The following is a 15,925-nucleotide window of genomic DNA, read 5'->3' as shown; positions in this document are numbered from 1 at the left end:
CATTTTGGGCTTTTACAGACGTTAATATAACATTTCATTTCATTTTTCTCTCCCCCCAAAGAAAAAAAAAAAGCAGCACACACAAGGGCAGACATGTAGGTGGGTACACTTAAGGGTGAAACTGCCTAATTTAAACCTTGAAATTTCCCTAAAAACATGAAATGTGGGGTGAATTTTGGTATGGGTGACATAGACAAATTGAGAACAAATGATGAGGACCATTTACATCTCTGCAAACTTTGGTAAAAAAAAGTAATCAGCAAGCTCAAGACATGATGTATACAGAAAATTGATGAGAATGTAGAAGTCCGAGACATATCTATACAAATTTGTGGTGAAACTCTCTACAAAGTGCTAAAAATTAAAGAAATGCTATACCCAATAATGCATGTGGTAGGACTTGATATTGGAGCCATGAGACCTTGCACCATCCCTGATCCTATACATCACTAATAATCTGGAAAATGACATGCTTTGATACATACAAAAGCTCTTCCTTCCAGAGAAATTTAGGCACAAATCATTGATCATCTAAAACTGAGCCTAAGTTTCTGATACACTGAATGCAGGCACCAATTCTACAACCCCCTTTTTGCCCCATATTACATTTTTATCAGGGCGCATCGAAGCCGCAGCGGGCTTTACCCCATGCCACAAGCATCTTCACAAAAATCATGTTTTGTAAGCAAAAATCCATGGAAACTTGCTCCAGCTGCCAATCGGAACATCCTTCAACTTTTACAAATTCTTACTGTACAAAAGACGGGAAACGTGCCCTTCAACAAGACCAGCCAAATGTGCTGAATTTGGTTGTCGAAGCATTCGTACTATTTGCGGATGCTGGACTTCCACCTCTTAAAATCCAAACCTGCTAGAAGAACACCCAGCTCTCTGGGGAGATACATACCCACCCAAGTCCATTCCAAATTCAAAGGTTTCAAGGTTTCAACACCTTGAGAAGTGCAGTCTCCTGTTCCCAAGTAGGGAAGCTTCATCATGCAATCTTGCCATCACAATTTCTATCCTTTTGAGACTGATGAGGGTGTAATAGGTTTTTGCAAGGGTTTCAATGTGTTTATTATCTCTGCAAAGGATGGGCGTAACGTGGGATCACTGCAAGAAGTACCCAATCAGCCAGTGTTAGAGGCCGTTCCAAAAGAGGAACCAGAAAAAGTAAGACATTGACACAATGCTAGCAGAGCACAGTTCTGTAAATTGAAGATTAAGACCATACAGAAGGTGATAATCTGACAGTAGTGCTTGCACCTTAATGATTGCTTGGTTCTGAGTACAACTAGCCTACAATTGCTAAAGCTTAAAAAGGGGAATCGTGTTCACATGCTGCCACTGTGCTGCCAGGACTCCTTGTCCTTAACATGCATAATGCAAGAGGAGGATCTCTTCCTGTTCCAAGCACAATTCCTGGTGTCCACTGTAGCAATGATCTCCACATGGGATGGCCACATGTGGCCCATGGCACTTGCATTACCAGTATATATATATATATATATATATATATATATATATATATATATATATATATATATATATATATATATATATATATATAGTGTGTGTGTGTGTGTGTGTACCTAGATGGACCCAGGAAGAGCCCAAATTCACCTCCGAAGGTAAGTGCAACTATAGTGAACCCATGCCCGAGGAATATCTAGATGAATCTGAACAGACAAATAAAGGGAATGGGCACAATTAGGGGTCAAAGAAAGGAAGGGTTGGGAACAGGAGTAAGAAAGGGGGGGTAAAACATATCCCAAAGAGAGCCGCTTTGCCGGTTCTACCCTCTTCAGCATTTCCACCAGCCCATCAAACCCCACCATGGAGGCAGGCCCCAACCTCTTGCTCACCAAAACTGACTCAATACCAATAGGTGCCAAAGCAACTGCAACCGAAGATCCCAACTTTACCAACCAAGCAGGCTATTCTTAGTAGTGAGCAGCAATGTCCAAGTACCAATTCCCTGGTAATTGTACAGCCCTAACTTAAGATAGGCCATGTGTGAGCAGCTATAAACATCACCTCACATCATCATGTTATGGGTCCAAAATCCTACCTATTTGACTCGAGTAATTAAGGAAACCACATCCTGACAGAGTGGCTTTCCAATAACAAGAAGCTGTTCCTAAAAGCTTACTTCCTAAACTAACCCACCAAATTTGACTAAATTAATCAAGTTACAAGCCCATTGTGTAACATTGTGTCTACATTGTTACAAAAGAAGACTTCCATTAGCAGACTCATAGTCAAGCACAATCAACAGATGACTCCATTTAGCGAACTCATAGTCAATGCTGCTATTTTCCCTTAACAAAAAGGATGCTTATATAAACCACTTTACCTCTGCCAGCATTGACGTATAACATTAACAACGATTGGATCCAGATTGTCGGGGATATCCAAGGTTCTGTGTTGGAAACCAACAGCTCCAACAACCTGCATCGGATTCATGCTAGCCCAAGGCTGTTGCAATGTAGCCAACTCCCACAATATCACGCCGAAGCTGTACACATCTGACCTGTGAAGCACCCAGAAACGCACATTTGATCAGACTCGATCTCAAGGTTTATGTTAGCAGCCCTTCAAACCATGCATATACATTCCCATGCTGCCAACTCCTATAGGTCAACATTAAGTCCCTCTCTTTTGATCCCTAATACATGGCTTATAATACTAAAACATGGTCCAACAATGCTTAAAGTCCACCAAAATTACGGAACATAGTGGCTCATCTCACAACTCTGATGCTTCTTAGCAGAAAACTAATGCCTTGATATCTGTTCTTAATTAAGATGGGGCTTGTACTAATGTCTAGAAACCTTTTTGAGGTACAATCTGTACCCAGTATATCTGAGGAACACCCCCTCCAACAAAAAGAAATTGTAAATAGGCATGCATGCACATCACTTTTCTCTCCTTGTTGTTTGTTCCGTGCCCATAATCCCTATTGACTTCAAACAACCACAATTGCACGACTGCAATGCAAGCAGACAAATGCACATACATACAAGCCTGCACACAACACGGCTTACTTTTCATTGGATGGCTCGTTTCTGAGAACTTCAGGTGCCATCCATTCAGGCTGAATCAGACACAAAAGAAACTTTAGTAGCTATTCAATCTAACAACTGGAAGATCCATGTCCTCTCAGCCTGGGATCTCAGACACACACATTCTACAGCAGTTACACTACTGCTGTTTAAACTGACAAACCATAATTAAGAAATGAAAAGAGACCACATGGTTACCGTTCCGGCTGTAGACTTGGAAGAAAGAAACGTATTCGGCTTCATGCGCGAGAGACCAAAGTCACAAACCTGCAAAGAGCACGTCACACAGTTTGGTATAACCAAAAAGGTCTAGATTAAGTCATATCAAAGCACGGACTTAGAAAGTACAAAGGTACTGCAGTAATGAAATAGGGTACCTTAACCACCCAGTTTTTATCAACTAGCAGATTGGGCGACTTGAGATCACGATGTACAATGACTGGAGAGGAGTTATGCAGGTAATTCATGCCTCTTGCCTGGAGATAGACACGCCACATGCAAAAAAGGGGGTGGTGAGATCATATGCAAAGTAGATTAGCTAAGGACCTTGACACCCATACCAAGCATACTCCTATCAAAACTCACAACATCCAGTGCCATACGCATCCGCCTCCTTTCATCAATCTGGCTGTTTGATCGATGAATCAATCGGTAGAGGCTTCCCCTGTAAAAAGAGCATCTCATATTCTAAGACATTGAAAATAGTCTGTAGGTAGACAAATACAAATGTGTGTCTCTGTCTTTTGTAACTCACCTTGGAAGAAACTCAGTGACTATGGACAAATTTGGTGGGTGCATGACAGCTCCCATGAAAAGAACCACATTAGGATGGCGCATACGTTGCATCAATTCTACCTGAAAGGTGATTAAGAGATCACATGAGAAAGGTTAGAATGCATAAGCATGTGGTTCTTTACACAAGATTCCCAATGATGCGCCAAAAACTAAGCTTGTGAATGCTTAGAAGCTAGCAATTACACAGCACTTTCCCTATATCAAAACGGCCTCACACATCACCGAAAGCCAAAAACAAGAGTCCTTGTCTAGCAGAACAATCTGTGTAATGACCAGGTTTCACTCGTTCATGAATGAAGAACAAAATGTTGCCAGTTAGTAGATTGACGGCAAAAAATGCTGATCTACACTCCCAATGGCATAACACAATTGATGCAAGATCAACCAACTCTGATGCGGCTCAGCACGTTTAAGAATTGCAGAGCGAAAAAAACCACTAAAAAAGTTGAACCCAAAACCAAACATTGATTGGAGGTTCAAAGCAAACACACTATAGACACTAGATTACAGCCTTTCAAAAACAAAGGACTTGTAGAGTAATCAGGCAGACACAATACAGAAGCATAACACTGTGCAATAAACGAAAAGTACCTCACTTCCAAACTCCAGAAGAGCATCTCCTGAAATATCTTGATTAAGGAATTTTTTAACAGCGACCTCCTGCCACCAAAAAACCAAATAAGTTTATTTTACTTCCCTTAGCACACAGCATGAGAGACGCCACAATTGACAGAGTAGAGTCTAGACCCAAGATTAAATGCACAGATCCAGGTTCCAACATTCAGCTCTCAATGTGTGTGTGCGTGCGCACGTGCACGTGTGTGTGTGTATGCGTGCGTATGCATGTTTATCAAAAAATTTAATTTACCAAAAAAAAGTGTAATCGTGTGTGAGCGCGCATGTGCACGCATATACATATACATAGATGTGTGAATCTCCTCTATGAGAGAGAGAGAGAGAGAGAGAGAGAGAGAGAGAGAGAGAGAGAGATGAAATAAAATGATATATTAACGTCTTCAAAGGCCAAAATGACCTATGAGACCAATCCGTTATAAACTGATGAATCTGGTACCATGTCTGAGTACAAAAGAAGAGATACTAAAATCAATCTAGAAGTGCTACTAGCTAGAACCGGCCCGTAGGGAGGTAGACTTAGCTTTCACCCCATTCTTACTTCACAAACTTTACTTGAACTTTACAACACAGAGAAACTTCACGAATAAGCTTGTGACTGGAAATTACACTTCAAACAAAATACGGCCTAGGAGCTAGAGTGCTTCCAAGAAGACAGCAACACCCTGGAGGCCCCAAAGACTGGCGCCCCTTTCAGTATTTCTTTATTCTTATTAGACTTAGGAGAAAACCTGCAAATCCCTACGAGCTGTCCCGCTTTTACCGGGCTGAAGATGACCTACTCTAGCCCGACTTTGGCAACATAACCGCAGTAGGAGGCTTCACAGACAAAATCCCCTACAAAAGGTGACTTTTCTAGCGCATTCGAGCACTTTCCCAAACCTAGCGAGAATCTGCAGCACGCTGAATTCTCTGTTTCTGCACCAAAAAATGCACCAGAACACCTGTACAGTGATCCCCTTCCCCGAAGCTTCTAAGGGTATTAGGGATCAATTAGGGTCAAAACCCTAAACCTGCTAAAATACACAGCAGGCTGTAATTTTCTGTTTCGGGCTCCGTTTCTATCGTCAAATCTCTCCGAGTTCACCTGGGCATGAACGCACACAATTGTACATCCACATGAAAAGCCCTCGAGCGGGACATCACGTTTCTGTATTCAAAAGAGGTGCACCAGAGCAGAATCATTGTGCTACATAAGACAATGGAGAAGGTAAGCTTTCCATTTTCCATTAAAGTTGTGATCACATGCACCCACTACTCACACACACAGAAAGTGGTCTCTTTGTTAAGAAAATCAGCCGCCTCTCTCAATTTGGACGCCCCCTCTTCATACAAACCTAGCAAAGCCCTCTTAGACCGCCAAGTGTCCCCTTTGCCTTATTTGAGTTAATTTCCTAGTACCAACCAGCTTATAAGTGTCACATGGGGCTAAATGACTTTGAATTGAGCCTAGACAGCCTTTTACTGCTCCGATTTCAGTGCCGATTGGCCCGACCATCTCGTGGCAACCTGCCCTTCACAGCTACGGGTAAAACTCTAGGCCGTCGACTGTTTCACACTGGTCACACAATGTCTGGCCATTTGTGACTTCAAAAAGAGGGTCACAAAAATTCAAATAAAAATCAAGGGAAAGAAACAAACAACTAAGGTTAGTGGTTGCCACAGCCTCGTGATAGAAGATGCTCTCTATGGAAAGCCATCTTCGTACCCAACTCATGTGTAGGATGTATCCATGTCCTCTTCGTATCCAACTGAGTCCCATTTCAGTCCTCTTTGCATGCACCATCCATCTCCCTCACTCGGACATAGATTCCTAGGCTCATGACACAGGACTTGGGTAGTCTGTCCATACTAAAACCATGTAGCTGAAACCAAGATGCCATCTGGATTCTATGCATACCAACATGATCTATCTCCCTGCGATGCCATTTGTCGTCAAGACTCCAAGGCTAATTGAGTGTATCTATCTTTGGGGAGAGTCCAAGTGCTATGCATAAAGGAGACTCCTCAAGTGAGCGCCTCCACTACCAAGGGAGGGGCAGCAAGCTCCACCCTAACAATCTCATGTGGTACTGAGGCCTTAGCCCTAATCATCCAAGAGATTATAGAAACCAAAGGCCTCTCCATACATCTCCGGCCATCAGCACTACCAGCTCTGCTGTGATGGTCCACTTAGGGTCCCATATCTCCACTCTGTATAGCATGGCAGAAGTGATGAGAGTGTTAAAGAGCCAGAGCTTTGTTCGAGGTTCCAGGAATTGAACCTGCAAGCACATCCTCTCCAATCTCCCTAATGCTATGTGAGCTCTCATCATGATCCAGAGGAGGGGAAACGAATGATCAATGCTCTCCTTTGAGGTCTCCCATTTCCTTCTTCCTTCTCCCCCACCCTCGATGCCTTTGTGTGACTAGCCTCACTACCCATCATGAAGAGAAGTTCCTTGACTTCCCACTCCACATCATCATGGTCTTTTAGACTGGTCACTCGTACATGTAAAGCTCTAGTCTTCTTCTTCTGAGGTCATGTTGATGATTGTGGGAGAGGGGATGGTTGTTGTTTCTTTCCCTTTCCCTTTCTTGGCCGCTAGTTGTAATCTGAGGTCATGTTGATGATTGTGGGAGAGGGGATGGTTGTTGTTTCTTTTCCTTTCCCTTTCTTGGCCGCTAGTTGTAATTTGATTCCTAGTCCAAGAAGGACCACTATCCACCTGTACAATATAACATGCCGGTCTAAGGATAAGGGAAGTAGGTGTGTCTTGAATGGTATAGCCTCCAAGAATCAATCTCGAAGACGAGGCATAGGAACTACTCCTCGGATGCATTGGGAAAAGCAACCGTCACACAACAAATCCAAAAGACGAGGCAACCACTGAAATGGCTAAGGAAAAACATCCGCCAAGATACTAACTGCATTGTGGGCTAAAGCAACCCACAAGAAATGGGCAAGGCAAAGGATTGGAAGCCACCATGCATGGTACTCTGCTAAATGGAGAATCAGAATTCAACTAAAGATATAACATGGAAGCCCCCTCTGAAAGAGAAGTATCCTCAAACTTAGGTAACAAGTGTCTCAACCCCTCGTCCGAACAGAGCAACCACTGTTACTGAAATCTCTAGAGCTGAAGCTGAGAACTCTCACGTGCGCACTCACTAGCGCTACGTGGACATGCTTCTGCTACAGTCTAGCGTCAGTCTTAGCTTAGGACCTAGCCTGGCACCCTTGTGAGCCTCTAGCAAGACGTGCATGTCCAGGCTAGTCATAGTTGCATACCCTCACTTGCACAATTAGGTCATTTAAACATATAGGCATATGAACAATCACTCAAGTCATTCATTAATAAGTGACTTTGACATGACATTTATTAAAAGTAGGTAGGGAAAATGGCTAAAGGACCTATAAAAGAAGCCCTTTGGGCACCAGTAGAGGATAAGAGAAGCAGAGCCTCTCAAGGACCAGCAGTACCAGCGTTTTTGCAGCCTTGCATCGGCGTTTTTCAGCCAGCATTCAACCCTAGCCTCACCGTCGATTTCAGCCCTTCACTTCATTACCGATTCAGTCCTCTGCCATTAGCAGCACCAACGATTTTCAGCTTCAGCCATTGCCACTCTCGGTGATAGCAAATCAACCCACAGCCTCGTCATCGTCGTCATCGACCCCGCCGTACCAAGTACCAAGAACCCGCAGTACCCTTCAATATCTCAAGAGTACCAAGCATCCACATCAAGTACCCATCAACATCTCAGCATCTACACATTGTATCAGCATTCTGCAAGTAATAAAGCAAGTACTTGCTCTAGAAACAGAGCAAAGGGCCCTTGAGGGTGGTTGGGACCCGACATGCAGTGTCGTTTCTGTTTTCTCTCTCTCGTGTCTCTCTCTTTCATTCAATTCAGTTCAATTCTTCAAGTGAAGTGAAGTGTCCCTTGTGTTTGTGCGAAGTACTAGATCCGAGCTAAACCCTTAAAACACTTCCGTTGCACCTGACATTGGTATCAGAGTTGTGTGAGTGCTTCGGCTTCGCAAACTCAAGGGAAGAACCACTAACCCAAGCAAAACCAAGAACCCAAAGAACCTCTCTCAGTTTTTTTCTCAAAGAATCTTCGTGTCCCAATCCCGGACTTTTTAGCCACTCCCACCATTAGTCCATCCTGCATCGGGCCCGCTCCCGTCTTCATCGCTATGTCTTTGAACGAATATCGACATCGGATCCACAAAAATCCAGATCTTGAATACCAAGTTTTGCTAGCCTCGTATGTGGACATGGAAGGAGTTGGTGGAAGGATCCCTAACCCTCTTCTGCATTTGCATTCGCATGTAGCGTGCATCGACTTCCGTCGACAAGAAACCCTCGAAAACCTCCGAGCACCCTTGCCGTTCATCTTCACCCGCAATGTTTTCATGAAAGGACTATTCGAGTGGTCGTACTTGCTCGCAGGACAAAGTCAGCACCAGCCTGGTATTTTGCGACAGTAGTAAGGCTGCCTAGCAACTTGTATGATCGGTGTTTACATCGCAACAACACCTACATCCGTAGTATCTCTCACAAAATTATGACATGGCATGACCTAATGACAAAGACCAGATGCTATAAGTTGTTCCAACTTATGGGCACATGCCGACAGGGCCCCAAGGGACACTACGAAATGAAAAGAAGGATGGCAGACAAGCTGTACGGACCCACCGCAAATCGCGCTTACTCGCTGTACGGACAGCCGAAAATCGAGTTGACAGTGTGGCACCGTACGACATCTTGTAATTTGCGCTGGCTGAAAATGCTGCCAGCTTTTGGGGCAAATTGCTTTTGAGTTTGAACAGTTTTATGTGGCTGCTTTCCATGGCCAAGGACCTTTAAATAAGACCCAAGGGCCACTCTCTGGCTCAGTTTTTCTGACGAGCTTACGAGCAGAGAGGACCTGCGGCCATTGTAACTTTGCTCAAGCATTAATAAAAAATTAAATACCAAAGGGGCGCCAGTCTTTGGGGCCAATCTCTCTAGGCACGAACTACGCCGAGCCGTGTCGACTCAATTGAGCTATGATTCAAGTGTGAAGTATTTTTAAGTGATTCTCTTGTGCGTCGTGCCAGATTCTCGACTTGGGGTGCCCAAGTGTGTTACAGTATCCACAAGTTTGGAGGAGTTTTCATCAACCACATTCAACATCAGAAGCATTCAACATCAAAAGTATAGGTAGAAGTTCGGCAGTTGTGCCTCACCTTTAACAGGGGGGATGTCACGTACGCACTTCACTTGCGCTACGTGGACATGCTTCTGCTACAGTCTGGCGTGAGTCTTCGCTTAGAACCTAGCCTGGCACCCTTGTGAGCCTCTAGCAAGACGTGCATGTCCAAAAAAATCATAGTTGCATACCCTCACTTGCACAGTTAGGTCACTTACACATATTGGCATATAAACAGTCACTTAACTCATTCATTATGTCACAACATGATGACGTGGCTACCGGCAGCAAAAAACCTAATTTTTGCCAGAAAACCCTAATTTCCTGCAAACCCTAAAATCTGCCAGAAACCCTAATTTTCAGCAAACCCTAATTCTTGGAAACCCTAACCCTAGGGCAGCAGGAGAGAATGCACTGGCCTGCTAACGTGACAGTACGGCAATCCCGAAATATGCGCTGGCTTTTTTTGCTTTTCTCTACACTGGGCCGAGAGAGAGAGAGAGAGAGAGAGAGAGAGAGAGAGAGAGAGAGAGAGAGAGAGAGAGAGAGAGAGAGAGAGAGAGAAAGTTGATTGCTTTTATTTTTACTCTCATTGAGAGCGAGAGAGAAAAATTGCTTTAGCTTTCAAGCTTTTGGGGCTCTGCTTTTGGGCATCCCTTGTAACTTTAAATAAGTGGTTTGGGCATTCACTTCTCAGAGAATTTGGACGTAGAGTCTGAGAGTGAATCCCGACCCACTCTCTTGTACTTTGAACTGATTAATACAAAAAGAAATACTGAAAGGGGCGCAGTCTTTGGGGCCAATACCTCTAGGCACGGAACTCCGCCGGGCCAGTGCAAATCTATTGTGATCTGTGAATTATTTGAAGTGGTTATTTGGTGCTATCGCGATTGATTCTTGACTTGGAGTGTCCAAGTCTCTTACAGTGGTATCAGAGCACGGCCGATTTCTCTTCTGCGGGAAGTCCGATCCCCAATTTTTTTTCCGCGGCACCTATGGCTTCACGCAAGGATCAGTCGACTCCCTCTGCATCTGGAGATGGGGGTAGGGATCACAACGAAGATTCAGACAAAGAGTATGGCCCACCTCGGCCTACACAGGCGGAGCAAAGAGCGATGAAGCGTCGTCAATTGATTGGCGATGCAACAAAGATGATGCTCAGTTTTGCGAAGGATCCGAAATTGGCAAAATATATGAGCGAGACTGCTTTTCATGAAGTGCATGCACAGTGGCAAAAAACCACTACACCACCCCTGAAACCCGCTCTCAAGAAACCTTCTGATCACAAACAGTACTCAGAGAAGAAATTACAAGAGGTGGTTGATGCACGGATTGCATAGCTTTTTGACGCGCAAGAATATGAACAAGATATACGAGCTGCTTGGAACCATCTTCGGAAGACCAAGAAAGATACAATCAATTGTTATTGTGAAAGATACTGGAGCTCTTTTCTACCCGCCTCTTCATTCAAAAAGATCTCGTTCAGAGAACAGATTGAGCGGTTTAGCTTGGGTCTACCTACAGAGATCCGAGATCACTGCTTGGAACAGAAGTCAACTTCTATTCAGGAGTTGACAAGTCATGCAAAGCAGGGCTTTGCCATTCACTGTAGCAGTCTGACCTACCCCACAGATGAGGCCATGACACAACAAGCAGAACAGACTTCTGGGAATGAAAGTAGAAAGAAAATGGCAATCTAGAGAAAAAGGATGCACGACCCCAGCTTACTCTTGAGGAGAGAGCTTGCTTCATCAGAGAGGGGAAGTGCTTTGGATGCACGGAACATGGACATATCTCCGCAAAGTGCCCTAAAAAGGCACAGAAAGAACAAAATGATAAAGACGATGATAAGCCCGAGAGTTTCACAGCCCCTGAGGAACGTGGCAGAAAGGCACATAGAGAAGCAGAACTGGTACCACATGGCGTAGGACCTGCACCGAATCTAATGAATGAAAGTACAAACTTTGCCCCTTTTGGGGCAAAGTGAAGGATCAGGAAGCTCTTTTGAAGGAGCCAAGGCCAACTTCTTTTCACTGGGAATTGGCGGCTCGATTTGGAATTACGCACGACAGACTGACGCCACAGGCGGAGGTAGTTCGACTGGGACCAGGATAGGATGTTGCCATTACACCGAGCATTGGCAAACTTCGTTTGCAATGACAAGGGTGTTCAAGGCACGCGAGTGACATTCTACTTAGGATACCTTGGTACCACAAGAACTACGGCGTGGTTGACTATCGGGCCGAGAAAGCCACTTTGATAAATGAAGGTCTCAGAGAATTGTACTTGAACTTCAGTTTCTTTACTCATTCTTCTGGGAGAGAACTGAACGATGGATAAAGGTTGAATATGTTTTCACGTGATCAAAAGAATGCCGATTGCTTTTGAGAGGGCTTGAAGATCAGACCATTGACTTGATACCTGTAAGCACGCCACCGAACCGGCCACCTTAATGTGTGAGCCCAGTACAGAATGAGAAGATTATGAACCCAATGAAAGACCTCTTGGAAAAGGGTCTTGTCCAACATAGTACTTCACCGTATTGCTCTCCACTGTTGTTGGATTTGAAGAAAGACGGATCTTGGAGAATGTGCATCGATTATAGAAGCTCTCAACAAAATCACCATCAAAACAGATTTCCGATTCCTAGGATCGATGATATACTCGACAGGTTACAGGGATCCTCGTGCTTTAGCAGGATTGAACTGAAGAGTGGATATCATCAGATCCGAATCGCAACGGGAGACGTCTACAAGACAGCCTTCCGGACTACCTTTTGGATTATTTGGACAGCCTTCAAGACTACCTTTTGGATTATTTGAGTTTTTGGTGATGCCTTTTGGCTTAACCAATGCTTATGGACAGGATTTTTCGAGAGTACATGCTATTTGTTGGCACTTTCTTTGATGATATCATTGTTTTCTCCAAGAATGAAGCAGAACACAGAGATCATATGCTTCAGAGATACTTTTTTTTTGGGACACTTTGTCTCAGCAAATAGGAGTGCAAATGGATCCGACCAAGATAGACATTATCCGTGATTGGCCCGATTCGAAGAAAGTCCATGAAGTTGGAAGCTTCTAGGGACTATGTTCGTACTACAGACAATTCATTCGAAAGTTTGCAGAGGTTGCTTCCCCTTTGCATATCTTGATACAGAAAGGAGTCCCTTTTCTCGTGGGATCCACAGAGGAGACTGCCTTTCAAACTTTGAAAGAGAAATTGACTACGAGACCAGTTTTGACTTTGTCGGACTTGCAGAAGTCATTCGAAGTATATTGTGATGCTTGTGGTCGTAGTCTGGGTGCGGTCTTGATGCAAGAAGGCCATGTCATTGCTTACAAGAGCCCATTGTTCTCTAGGCCGGAGATGGCAGCACAAATTTATGAGAAAGAGCTTTTGACGGTTATCCATGCTCTTACTCAGTGGCGGCATTCCCTACTCGAAGCGGATTTTACTGTCTTTACAGACCATCAGAGTTTGCGCTACTTCTTGTCACAGAAGCAGCTTTCGGAAAAGCAGATGCGGTGGGCGAACATCTTGTCACAGTTTCACTTCCAGATTGTCCATGTACACGGACAGAAGAATGTGGTGGCAGATGCTTTGTCTCGGAAGCCGTTGGTTCCGGCTATTTCCGCGATACATCACAAGAGCTTCGAGGATATGGTCGATCAGTATGCCACACATACAGATTTTGCAGATATTTCACACGCATACGGGATGGGGAGACAGTAGCTGGATACTCCCTTCAGGAAGGCTACTTGATCAGAAAGACTATGTTGTGCTTTACACAGCCGTTGATGGAAAAAGTTATGTTGAATGCCACTGTCCACCTTTTACGGGTCACCGCGGCATTGCTACCACCATGAAAGGGGTAGAGAGATAAATTTTTTTGGTCGAGACTCAAAAAAGATGTGGAAGAGTTCGTGCGCAGTATGCCAGAAGGTAAAGTTTGACAGGCATAAAGCACAGGGATTGTTACAGCCTTTACCCATACCCACCCGCCCCTGGGAAAGGATTGCAATGGATTTCATTTCTGATCTCCCAAGAACACAGAATGATCACGATGATTTTCTGATTACATGGCACATCTGAGACGATTGTCTCCGACAGAGACCCCAGATTTATGAGTTTGTTTTGGAAGGCACTTTGGGAGAACATTGGCACGCGGTTGCAGTTCTCGTCATCGTTCCACTTGCAGACTGACGGGCAGTCTGAGATTGCCAATTCAATGGTTTTAGATTTATAAAAGTCTAGTATCTCGGATCACAAGACTCAATGGGAAAAGAACTTACCTTTGGTGGAATTTGCCTACAATAACAAGATACACTCTTCGACAAGGAAGACGCCATTTGAGATTGTTGAAAGTGCTACGAAGGTTCCATCCTTCCTGAGCACGAAAGATTAGATATTTGAAGCGGATGAATATTCGCGAGATTTGGATACGGCTTTTACCAAGGTTCGCGAGACTTTGCAAAAGTCTCAAGAACGACAGAAAAAGGCTGCGGATCGCCATCGTCACGACTTGAAATTGAAGGAGGAAGATTGGGGGCTCTTACGTTTTCAGAAGGCACGCCTAAGAAAGAAAAAGGCAAAGGAGAGGCTTTTTCCAAAGCTTAGTATGCGATACTACGGACCTTTCCAGATTACTGAAAAGATAAATGATGTCTCCTTCCGATTGAAACTGCCAGATACTTGGAGGATTCACAATGCATTCCATGTGGGTCTCTTGAAACCTTTTAAGGGTGATGTGCCTGATGATGGGAAGCCTGATGAGCAACCCCGAAGTGGAAGAAAACGAGGAAACCCTTGTTTCTGAACAGATTTTGGCACATAGGGATACGAAGAAAGGTAAAGTCCGAAGGCGGTTCTTGGTTAAGTTCGAGAACTTTCCTGCATTTGATGCGAAGTGGATGGAGGAGGAGGACCTAGCAGATACTCCTCGGATTGTGAAACTTTACCTCAATGCTTTTGGATTAGCATAGTCTACTCCAAACAGAACCCGGAAATTCAGCTTAGCCGAAGATCTGGTGCAGCGAGATACACAAGAGGGGAGTTACTCCGCTCCTTTGTCAACAGATGCCTTGATTTTGATACTAAAGTCACTGATGTCTCTTTGAGCTTCAGGGATACTGAGAGCTGACAGTATTCTGCTGGATGACTTCATGAAATGGAAAAGTCAAATAGAATTGTTGATTATGATACTGATTTGTTCTTGACTTCTTTTAAGTGCAGGAACTGATAGACGAAATGATTGCAGCATTTTGGTCTGATTGATCTCGAATAGACATGGTTGCAATAGGGGTTAGTTAATCGGACATCGATGAGGTCTCGATTGGACCTAGATGTGATTGCTAGCTACATTGCCGATAAATCATGCTCTAAGATCCGAATGAATGTTGAATGTCATGTGATGTCTGGTGATGTCGTGTGATGTGACTATCGATTTGGTACATGTGCTAGATGTGTGTTCCTAGTACGTAGGTACTAACAGTCAGTGTCTGCTAAGATGGTTTATGGCTTTTGTCGGTTTTGCGAGCGTAATCGCGGTCGATTACAATGCTTTCAAGAGGGGGGTATGTCACAAAATGATGACGTGGCTACCGGCAGCAGAAACCCTAATTTTTGCCCCAAAAAACCCTAATCTCCTACAAACCCTAAAATCTGCCAAAAACCCTAATTTTTAGCAAACCCTAATTCTTGGAAACCCTACCCCTAGGGCAGCAGGAGAGAATTCCGGAAAATGCGCTGGCCTGCTGACGTGACAGTATGGCAGTCTCGAAAATTGCGCTGGCTGTTTTTGCTTTTCTCTACGCTGGGCCGAGAGAGAGAGAGAGAGAGAGAGAGAGAGAGAGAGAGAGAGAGAGAGAGAGAGAGAGAGAGAGAGAAAGTTGATTGCTTTTATTTTTACTCTCAGTGAGAGAGAGAGAGAGAGAGAAAAATTGCTTTTGCTTTCACGCTTTTGGGGCTCTGCTTTTGGGAATCCCTTGTAACTTTAAATAAGTGGTTTGGGCATTCACTTCTCAGAGCATCTGGACGCAGAGTCTGAGAGTGAATCCCAACCCACTCTCTTGTACTTTGAACTGATTAATACAAAAAGAAATACCGAAAGGGGTGCCAGTCTTTTGGGGCCAATACCTCTAGGCACAGAACTCCGTCGGGCTAGTGCAAATCTATTGTGATCTGTGAATTGTTTGAAGTGGTTATTTGGTGTTGTCGCATTTGATTCTTGACTTGGAGTGTCCAAGTCTGTT

General features: G+C 44.2%; 1 protein-coding gene across 1 annotated transcript in view; it reads right to left on the bottom strand.

The window, feature by feature from the left end:
• Window positions 1–253: 253 nt before the first annotated feature.
• LOC147450637 (putative serine/threonine-protein kinase SIS8) overlaps window positions 254–15,925 on the bottom strand; it is a 129,981-nt gene continuing 114,309 nt past the window's right edge. The window contains exons 6-13 of the mRNA XM_086519783.1: window positions 4,452–4,520; window positions 3,820–3,920; window positions 3,651–3,729; window positions 3,443–3,541; window positions 3,264–3,332; window positions 3,048–3,097; window positions 2,357–2,533; window positions 254–1,113 (exon numbers count right to left, since the gene is read on the bottom strand). Of these exons, the coding sequence (XP_086375909.1) occupies window positions 1,020–1,113; window positions 2,357–2,533; window positions 3,048–3,097; window positions 3,264–3,332; window positions 3,443–3,541; window positions 3,651–3,729; window positions 3,820–3,920; window positions 4,452–4,520 (738 nt within the window). The 3' untranslated portion in view covers window positions 254–1,019. The remainder of the gene's footprint in view (window positions 1,114–2,356; window positions 2,534–3,047; window positions 3,098–3,263; window positions 3,333–3,442; window positions 3,542–3,650; window positions 3,730–3,819; window positions 3,921–4,451; window positions 4,521–15,925) is intronic.

This window comes from Adiantum capillus-veneris, chromosome 9 (assembly GCF_014529385.1).
Source record: "Adiantum capillus-veneris isolate H3 chromosome 9, ASM1452938v2, whole genome shotgun sequence".
Taxonomy (NCBI): domain Eukaryota; kingdom Viridiplantae; phylum Streptophyta; class Polypodiopsida; order Polypodiales; family Pteridaceae; genus Adiantum; species Adiantum capillus-veneris.
Note: the sequence above shows the minus strand (reverse complement) of the source record. Positions and strands in the feature narration are given on the sequence as shown.